This window comes from Dendrobates tinctorius, unplaced genomic scaffold, assembly GCF_039654945.1.
Source record: "Dendrobates tinctorius isolate UK_male_01 unplaced genomic scaffold, ASM3965494v1 ptg000612l, whole genome shotgun sequence".
NCBI classification, from domain to species: domain Eukaryota; kingdom Metazoa; phylum Chordata; class Amphibia; order Anura; family Dendrobatidae; genus Dendrobates; species Dendrobates tinctorius.
In genome coordinates, this window is record NW_027362267.1 from 132,814 (window position 1) to 143,550 (window position 10,737).

General features: G+C 43.8%; 1 protein-coding gene across 1 annotated transcript in view; it reads left to right on the forward strand.

Moving 5' to 3' along the window:
* The window catches only part of COMMD9 (COMM domain containing 9), a 40,669-nt gene extending 30,268 nt beyond the window's left edge, over nucleotides 1-10,401 (forward strand). Inside the window, exons 2-6 of the mRNA XM_073565250.1 lie at nucleotides 622-747; nucleotides 1,264-1,403; nucleotides 8,241-8,275; nucleotides 9,766-9,869; nucleotides 10,140-10,401. Of these exons, the coding sequence (XP_073421351.1) occupies nucleotides 622-747; nucleotides 1,264-1,403; nucleotides 8,241-8,275; nucleotides 9,766-9,869; nucleotides 10,140-10,280 (546 nt within the window). The 3' untranslated portion in view covers nucleotides 10,281-10,401. The remainder of the gene's footprint in view (nucleotides 1-621; nucleotides 748-1,263; nucleotides 1,404-8,240; nucleotides 8,276-9,765; nucleotides 9,870-10,139) is intronic.
* The last annotated feature ends 336 nt before the right edge of the window (nucleotides 10,402-10,737 follow it).

The following is a 10,737-nucleotide window of genomic DNA, read 5'->3' on the forward strand; positions in this document are numbered from 1 at the left end:
CGCACGCGCGGCAACAGTACGAGACCACAGGAAGTACAAGAAAGAAATGCGTAAAACAAGACAGGAGGGGGAGGAGAGACTGACAATAAGCCCCGCCCATCGGACTGAGTAGATTTACATACACCGCGGGAAGAATATGAACGGTATTTATGGATCATACGTGGGGAGTCAGGGGGTATCAAAAGTACTGCTATAATGCATAGGTGACACTGAATTGATTGATATTTTTACATGGTATGCTAAAAAAGTGGCGACATATTCCCGTTAACCCTTTCATTGACGCCCTTTGGTGCCCATTTTGCCCATTTTTGTGCCAGTTTTATAATTTTTCAGCTGTTGTTAAGTATTCACATCAGGCTCCTAGCCGCATTGTAAGTTATTGTGGTGATTATTTTTTGTTGATAAACCTATAAAAAAAAAAAAAACAGAAAAGAAAAAATTGCCGAATAAGAAACCAACTTCAGCGTTGTGTAAATGTGTACAGAACTTATCGTCACAGCTGAGGGTTTGTTACAGTTGCCTCCTGTATTGCGCCCTCACACAGCCTCCATGTCATCCACCCCCTGACCTTCGCCTCCGCGTCCTCCCCCCTGACCCTCGCCTCTTCTTCTCCCGTTTCAGGCCTCCTCAAAGGATGCGGTGCAGAAACTTTGCAGAGACTCCTTCCCCCGTTCGGCGGTCGGCTCCATCCAGCTGATTGACAGCGTGTCGTCCAGCCTGTCGGTGACTGCGGAGGAGGCGTCTCAGGTGGGTGCTCGCATGGGGCCACAAAGAAATAATAAGGAAAAAAAATGAAAGAGCCTGTAAAAACACCTGCTCGGATCGGCCAGGGAGATAAGCGGCTGTCGGATTTCTCCGGCGCAGTTTATCTCTGACGGAAGAAATTCTTTAGCATCGTAAAATGAACATGGCCGACCCTCATGTTCCCTCACACAATAGGCGGACACTGCACATTTCAGGGGTGATAATGTGCAGAAAAGGCCAGGACAGAAATACCAGTATAAGTGGTGGTCTCTCGTACCCCATGGTTGGTGGGAGGGGTGATAACCAGAAGAAAAGCTCGTTTCCGACTTCAGACAAATACTTAAATTATGTTCTTATTGTTTTCTGTTGTTGTACAGCATCTTGAGTGGTGGGTTCAGCTCTTCAAAGGAGATATATATATATATCTCTATCTCCCATGCAGAGTCATGTGACAGACTAATGCAGCCTTCACTGGTCTGTTCTGTGTAGTAAAGCGTCCATTCCCTCCCTGTGTATTAGGTGATACAGGCAGTGCACTCCCTCACCCGGCACATGGTGTACAGAGGCCTGACCTCGGCAGAGCAGATATTCTCCGTGTTCCCGGACGACTTCCACCAGAACCTGAAGAATCTCCTGACAAAAATAATCCTAGAGAACATGTGAGTCCGGGGTCTCCTTGTCTTGTGTAGACTCTCCTACATCCAGATGATAGAAACCTAATAATATTTTGCTACATTGTATCCGAGCAGGTTTGATGATTTTAAAGGGGTTGTCCACGACGTTAACATTGATGGCCTGTCCTTAGAATAGGTCATCAATGTCTGATCGGTGAGGTTTCGACACCCAGCACCACCTGCATCCGCTGCTGCCGCTTTCGTGTGGAGCTGCACACCTGTCGACTGTATAGTGGCCGGGTACTGCCCATCCACCTGCTATTGAACAGATGGGCAGTACCCGGACACTATCCAGTCAACAGAGCTGAGCAGATTTGGGCACCGCCAACACTGGGAGCAGTTGATTGGCGCAAGTGCCGTGTGTCACTCCTACACCGATCAGACAATGGTGAGCTATTCTAAGGATAGACCATCAATGTTAACGTCATAGACAACCCCTTTAATACATTACATCTGCTCTGATGCAATCAGAGCTGTGGAGTCGGAAAGCCAAACCTCCAACTCTTCAATTTCTGACCCCAACTCTCTCATACATGGCTCATGATTAAGGCTGGTTTCAGACTAGCGCATTTTACATGCAGCGCATGGCACCGCTAAGCCCCGCCTGGTCATTTCCTCCTACTATCGCACATGGCTGCATGCGATCTGCGCACCCTATCTTTAGCATACGGTGCGCAGACCGTGTGCTGGCCATGCGCTAGTAGGATTTTTGCGTGCACTGCGCACTTTTGAAGGTGCGCGCCGAATGCACCTTGTTGCATTTTGGTGCGCTCGGCGCACCTTCATAAGTGCGCAGCGCACGCAAAAATCATACTAGGGCACGGCCAGCACACGGTCTGCATACCCTATGCTAAAGATAGGGTGTGCAGATCGCATGCAGCCGTGTGCGATAGGAGGAAATGACCGGGGGGGCGGGGCTTAGAGGCGCCGTGTGCTGCATGTAAAATGCGCTAGTCTGAAACCAGCCTAAGTGATACATTTACTGTAGTAGAATGGTGACATCAGGCTTTTAATTACCATTCTGATACAACAATCAAGGTACTTAGAACATAAAAAATATTTATTGGAATACAACTTTAGAACACAAAAAATGTTTAATTGTAAATACACAATACACTATGCAGTAAGTGGGGGAAAACGGTTTTCAACAAAAACCTACTGAATAACATTTGTGCAGTCTATGAATTTTGTTCTGAGGAATGGTATCGCCTCCATCAGATCCTCCTTCATAGATGACCTCAAATCTGACCTAATTACTTTAAGACTAGAGAACAACCTCTCTACAGTAACTTGGGTTGGAGGCAAAGCCGTAACCACATGGGAACATCTCTAACAATGTCAGGGTGTAAAGGAATTGCCTCATGCACAGTCGGTTTTGATGAACGGTTGATCTCTTCTACATCTTTGAGAGCAAGTGAAACATTTTGCTGAAATATGGTCAATCTGTTTTCTATGAGAGTGGAATCTTTTTCCTTGCGGCAACGCTTTGTCTAATCCATCTCATCAATATACTTGTCGAAATCAAACTCCTCATCTGATGAGGATGAAGAAACGGCAGCGGCAGCGCTGGCAGGACCCGAGTCCTCTGGTCTTGGCCATCCTGTAGCCCACTCATCCTAACTGCTACCTCAGTCAGAGCTTAATCATAGAATCATAGAATCGTAGAGTTGGAAGGGACCTCCTGGGCCATCTGGTCCAACCCCCTGCTCAAAGCAGGATTCGTTAAATCATCCCAGTTAGATGTCTGTCCAGCCTCTGTTTGAAGACTTCCATTGAAGGAGAACTCACCACTTCTCGTGGCAGCCTGTTCCACTCATTGATCACTCTAACTGTCAAAAAGTTTTTTCTAATATCTAATCTGTGTCTCCTCCCATTCAGCTTCATCCCATTGCTTCTAGTCTTTCCTTGTGCAAATGAGAATAAAGTTGATCCTTCTACAATGTGACAGCCCTTTAGATATTTGTAGACAGCTATTAAGTCTCCTCTCAGTCTTCTCTTTTGCAAACTAAACATTCCCAAATCCTGCAACCTTTCCTCATAAGACAGGGTTTGCAGACCGGTCACCATTCTGGTCGCTCTTTTCTGAACTTGCTCCAGTTTGTTGATGTCTTTTTTAAAATGTGGTGCCCAAAATTGGACACAATATTCCAGATGAGGTCTGACCAAAGAGGAGTAGAGGGAAATAATTACTTCACGTGATCTAGACTGTATGCTTCTGTTAATACATCCTAGAATTGCATTTGCCTTTTTTGCTGCTGCATCACACTGTTGACTCATATTCAGTCTGTGATCTATTAGTATACCCAAGTCTTTTTCACATGTGCTGTCACTTAGCCCTATTCCTCCCATTCTATATATGCTTTTTTCATTTTTATTGCCCAGATGTAGTACTTTGCATTTCTCCCTGTTAAAAACCATTCTGTTAGTTGCTGCCCACTTCTCCAGTTTATTTAAATCTTTTTGAATCCTCTCTCTCTCTTCTCTAGTATTAGCTATCCCTCCTAGCTTTGTGTCATCAGCAAATTTAATCAGTTTACCCTCAATTCCTTCATCTAAATCGTTGATAAAGATGTTGAACAATACAGGGCCCAGGACAGAGCCCTGTGGTACCCCACTTGAGACATTCTTCCAACTGGATGTGCAGCCATTTACGACCACTCTTTGGGTCCGATCACTATGCCAGTTATGAATCCACCTAACAGTTGCCTTGTCCATTCCATACTTAGTCATTTTTTCAATAAGGATTGTATGAGAGACTTTGTCAAATGCATTGCTGAAGTCAAGATATACTATATCTACAGCATTTCCTTGATCCGCCCAATCAGTGATACCGTCATAGAAGGAAATTAAGTTAGTCTGACATGACTTATTAGTTACAAACCCATGCTGACTCTGTTTAATCACTTCATTCTTATCCAGGTATTGACATACATGTTGTTTAATAATTTGTTCAAAGATCTTTCCTGGTATAGAAGTCAGACTCACCGGCCTATAGTTGCCTGGGTCCACCTTCTTCCCCTTTTTGAAGATAGGAACAACATTTGCTCTTCTCCAGTCTTCTGGCACTTCTCCTGTTCTCCAAGAATTTTCAAAGATTATGGAGAGGGGTTCAAAAATTTCTTCTGCTATCTCCTTCAGTACTCTGGGGTGTAATTCATCTGGACCTGGAGACTTGAATACATTTAGGTTAGCTAAGTGTTTCCTCACTATCTTTCTGTTTATAGATATCCTGGATTCTTCTATTCCCTTAATAGGACAGTGAATAACAGTTGATGTTACATTTCCTTTCTGAGAGAAAACAGATGCAAAATAGGAATTTAAAAGTTCAGCCTTCTCAACATCCTGTCTTACCATTTCATCATTTTCATCCTGTAAAAATCCTATAGCATCTTTGACTTTTCTTTTACTTTTGACATATCCCCAAAATCCTTTATTATTGCTTTTGACATCTCTTGCAAGCCTCAATTCATTTTCAGCTTTAGATAATCTGATTTGTGCCTTGCAGGTTCTGCAGACAGCATTATATTCTTCTTTAGATATGCCTCCTTCTTTCCATTTTATAAACATTTTTTGCTTCCTTTTTAGCATGTGCTTAAGTTCTGTGTTCATCCATCCTGGTTTCCTTAAATGCTTCCTATTCTTCCCTCTTTTCGGAATTGTTAACAACTGTGCTTTGAGAATTTCATTTTTCAAGATTTCCCATCCTTCCTGGACATTTTTGTCTTTAAGGATATCCAGCCATTGGATCCCTCCAATTCTCTTTCTGAATCCCTTAAAATCTGCCTTTCTGAAATCTAACCTTGACGTCTGAGTCTTCACAGGTCTTCCGCCTCTAGTTATCCAAAATTCTAAAATAGCATGGTCGCTACCTCCTAGGGTCCCAGCCACTTTTACCTCCTCAACCATTTCCTCCCTGTTTATAAGGATTAGATCCAAGGTAGCAGTTCCCCTTGTTTTCTCCCTTACCTTTTGGAAGCTTCTTTTCCTTTAGTAAGCTGCTGATCATCCAGTGATATACGATGACTCGGGTCCACATAAACAGCTGCCAGAAGAATTTTATTTTCTAATAGCCGTGTCTCTCTCCGTTTCATTGAAGCAGCAATGCCATCTGCGATTAAACCTCCTCTTTGGGAAGGGCAAAACAGCAAGTTCTTCCACTCCTTTATAAAAAAAATGCCAGGAGTTAAAGCCTCAGCTTCTCAATTTTTAGTCACTGTAAATGAAACAATTCCTTCTATTCAGCCACCTGTGTCCATTGACCTTCATGTAGGGTTACCTGAGGGTTCGCCATATCTATAACAAACGGTTTCAGCTCAAGCAATCGCTCAATCATTAAATAAGTGCTGCCCCACCGAGTGGCTTGATCCACAATTGCCCCTTTTCCAGCACGTCTCTTCAAGATGGGATCAATGTTAGGGGTTATGGCAGCAATAACCAATGTCCTCATTTTGCCCATCAGAGTTGCAGCATATCATTCCTGCAGACTGTCTCTTATTGCCGGCTGCAGCATGTGCACAACATAGTGATGAATATGAGAAAGCTTTGAAGCAGCTTCAGCAAGATCATATAATTGTAAAGTATCATTGTGCTGTTCTTCTGTAGTAATGTGTTTGTTCAGTTACAGGACTGTGGCCTTCCTTCTCAAACATACTGAATCTGAAGTTTTCTTCTAGCTGCTGTTCACATACAGTATTCTCATTCATCAGTGTAATTGTACTCATATCTGAAACATGGTCAGTTACAATAGCAAGAACCTGTTCTTTCTAGAGTTTGTAATCTTGCCGAACTTTTTGCAGTAAGGCCTGGAGAAACTGGTTGGTATGATGAGCTTTAGTATCTTTTACTGCCACTATCTTGGTAAACGTTCTCTTGTTGTCACAAACCGAACATTGATAGCAAAATAGTAAACTCTGTGACGTGTGCAGGCATCCATTTTCAGAAATATAAAGCGTCTCTTGAGAGTCATTTTAAGATCTTCCTTTTTGGTTATGGGCCTCTTCAATCACTAAAATCACTAATTTTCTAATACTTTTGCTTTCCAGAGTAACACCAAGTTTGCGGGCCATTTCTCCCTTAAGAGTTGAAAAAAGCTGGTCTTGCAAATAATGATGGTCCACCATCTTTCACAACAATCTCTGAGCGTCTAGTACACATCTGCTGCTGTTATTGTTACAGTAACTTTGTCACTTACAGGATATGTTATAGCTAATGTTTCCTCCTCCTGCATGGTGGGAAGTGCGGGGCATTGGTTTCTTGGTGTCGCTGTGATCTTTCCCAGTCATAGCTTTTAAAACTTTTTAGGTGTAAGTGTTATAAATGTCTTTTTAGATTGGAAGCTCTGGTAGGAGCATTTTTATCACTGCCTGAGTATGCACTGATTTTGAGGTCACAGCATTTGTTTTCATCTATCATACACTGACACACAAATTATTTTTTATCAATGCGAAATGCTCAAATACATCTGACTTTATAGGAAGGTTCCTAGGCATTTTGTAATCCTACAAAATTCGCTCTTAAAATAACAATAACGTATATTGTAATTCCTGAAAGAATAGGAAATTGTGCATAATTTTGGATAGAAATAAAGCAAAGTTTACATAAATCAATAGTACAGATGATGACACAAGGTTTGCAATGTACGTTATTAGCTTTATTCTGAACTGAACTTTCAATCTCAGGCGTTTCTCAGGGTACAGCTCAGTAAATGTTTCACATCATGATGCATCACAGTCTGTGAAGAGGGGAGGAGGGAGAGAGCAAATTTGTGCTGAATTCTACCCCAGAAAGAAACTGAAACTGCTAGCAGAGCTAATAACACGAAGAGCATCAGATCAACTAACCTCTCCAAACGTGAGCTCAGAGCAAAAGCAAACTAAAACATGACGCGTACAGAGAAAACATACACTGGACTACTGACATAGTTAATTGAAAGTTTAGGTATTCTTTAAGAAGTACTTGCTGTAATTTTCTTGTACCCAATTTATTATATATTTTCGGAATCGATCCATTTTATACTAATTGTGACTCCACCAAAATGGTTTCCGACTCTACAGCCCTGGATACGATTCAGTAAAATATTATTGGGTAACGCCACTGCTGTGAGAAGGAAGTGCTGGGTCTGCGCTTGTCCTTATTCACTGTCAGCAAGCAGATGTCTTGTAGTTATGAGCAATTGAAACACAAGAGTCCAAGTCATCATTTATTTTTTATGTTTTGTAAGAAAAAAAAAAATTCTCGTATTATTCATTAATGTTTTTAGTGCCAAATTCGTCTATGATGCAAGTGGTTCATGCATTTTGAGCAATATCAAAAATGCTCTTTATTTTGTCTTTTAACTTTTTTTTTAATACTTTTTAATTTAAAAGAAAGTTGCAAAATTTCAGACAGACATAAACCCCACTAGATTAAAAAAAGCGGCACAAATGAAACAATGAATTGGGTCAAAAAGGTACTAAAAGGTTTGACACTTTTGCCGCAGTCCTAGATCTGTCGTCCTATCGGTGAACCTAGAGGAATCAATCAGAGCATCGACACAATGCATGGGATTGATTTACTTTCAGTACAAGGTGCCATGGGAAAAATTAAAGAAACTCTTTGGATTAATAACTCCATTAGAGAAAGCGGAGGCGGCTTCATGCAGAGTCAGAGGCTGCATTAAAATATTCCTCTTTTTTTTTTTTTTTTCTTCAAGTCTTGATTGAGATTGAGTCCATAAATATGGCCGACATCTGTTTGGTGACTTTTCTGATCAGAAGTGTGAAGCTGTGTTCTACATGGAGCACACAAGCCACCTGCTCATCCATTATATTGTTCTTCCTCTAGATCTTCATGGAAAAGTGATGCCCAGAACACGAGCAGTAAGTACACCTGGCTGTCCATCTAGGTAACGCAAGCAGTTGGTACACCCGGCTGTCCATCTAGGTAACATGGGAAGTCGGTAAACCCAGCTGTCCATGTAGGTAACAGGAGCAGTCTGAAAACCCGGCTGGCCATCTAGGTAACACGAGCAGTGAGTACGCCCGGCTGTCCATCTAGGTAACGCAAGCAGTTGGTACACCCGGCTGTCCATCTAGGTAACATGGGAAGTCGGTAAACCCAGCTGTCCATGTAGGTAACAGGAGCAGTCTGAAAACCCGGCTGTCCATCTAGGTAACACGAGCAGTGAGTACGCCCGGCTGTCCATCTAGGTAACACGAGCAGTCGATGCACCGGCTGGCCATCTAGGTAACGCAAGCAGTTGGTACACCCGGCTGTCCATTTAGGTAACACGAGCAGTCAGTACGCCCGGCTATCCATCTAGGTAACATGGGAAGTCGGTAAACCCAGCTGTCCATGTAGGTAACAGGAGCAGTCTGAAAACCCGGCTGGCCATCTAGGTAACACGAGCAGTGAGTACGCCCGGCTGGCCATCTAGGTAACACGAGCAGTCGATGCACCGGCTGGCCATCTAGGTAACGCAAGCAGTTGGTACACCCGGCTGTCCATTTAGGTAACACGAGCAGTCAGTACGCCCGGCTATCCATCTAGGTAACATGGGAAGTCGGTAAACCCAGCTGTCCATTGTAGGTAACAGGAGCAGTCGGAAAACCCGGCTGTCCATCTAACTAACACGAGCAGTGAGTACGCCCGGCTGTCCATCTAGGTAACACGAGCAGTGAGTACGCCCGGCTGTCCATCTAGGTAACATGAGCAGTCGATGCACCCGGCTGGCCATCTAGGTAACACGAGCTGGCGGTGCACCCGGCTGGCCATCTAGATAACACGAGCAGTCGGTGCACCCGGCTGGCCATCTAGATAGCACGAGCAGCCGGTGCACCTGGCTGGCCATCTAGGTAACACGAGCATTCGGTACACCCGGCTGGCCATCTAGGTAACACAAGCAGTCGGTGCACCCGGCTGGCTATCTTGATATTGTGGCCTGTCAGAGTTGCGCCTATTAGACCTCTTTCAAACACTTAAGATGTCATCTTTGGGGGGGCATTGTTGCGCTCCCTGACTCTCATCGCAAAGCCATCATCACTCTGAAATTATCAGATTAACAGGGTTTCTTAACTGCTTACATGCTGAAGTTGCCATTGGTCTCATCTTCTAAGCGGTTAAAATCCAACCATTCTCTAAAACCAAGCAATCATAAAATGTATCCCGTCATTTTAACCAGAATGGAAAGAAGCTAAACGTCCAGGCTTTCTGTGCCTTTATCGATGGTCACCATTTAATACTACTTGTGCCCTCTAGTGGCCAGTGTGGAAGAAATATGCGGCTACTGCAGAATCCTGATCTGCGTCGATCCATTTCAGTGGCTTTTCTTATTATCACCCCATCACTGACCGCTGGTTTTCCCCTTTAGTCTCATTGCCACGTCTAATCGATATGGACTGGAGGGTGGACATCAAGACCTCGTCAGACTCCGTCACAAGGATGGCAGTGCCCACCTGTCTGCTGAAGATGAAGGCGAGTGTGAGATTTTAGCTGCTGTATTGTCTTGTGCCAGGGCTATATAGGAGTCATAGTGCAGACCCTGCAGCCTTCATTACTTCGATAAGGTGACCAATTAAATGCCCTGGGCAATATTGAATTCTAAGGGGATAATCTGCTGACTAGACCACTCAAGGGACTGACCCATTGATCTCACAAATCTAGTAATATTGCCCCCTGTAGATAGTAATCCAGAACTAAGAGAATGGTGGCCAACATGGTATCTGTGTGGTTTTATGTCCCCAGATTCAGGAGGACCCAGGACTGTGCGGACTGGAGCCAGCAACATCCTCCCTGACCATGGAGCTCAGCAAAGAAACCTTGGATACCATGTTGGATGGACTGGGTCGGATAAGAGACCAGCTGTCTGCCGTGGCCAACAAGTAGTTAATGCAGGGAGGAATGTCCGTAACGGTCTGCCCTTGTAACACGGTCGCCGCGTGATAAGCGATGTTACATTTCCTGTAAATATTTTTTTTTTTCTACTATTATAACGTACAAAAAGTAATGTGCGGCTGCAGAGTTCTTACCCCGTATCAACAGGAGACACGAGATTGGGGTCATCCTTTTCTGTGTAGTCCTTAAAGGGGTTGTCACATAAACCACACAGCAGATCAATACAGGAAAGGCGATACATATATCGAGTGAGCTCGACTACTATCAGAACCTCATAGAAGTCAACGGCGAGAGACGCGCAGCCATCTGTTCACGGACCGGAGTTGGGGTAGGTGCAAGTTTCAGAAGTGCAGCACTCCTCTTCCGTGGAGTAGTAGATATACAGAGGACATTGCGGAACCTGTCAGCAGCATGTTACGAAGTAAAGTACAGACGGCCATATTGACGC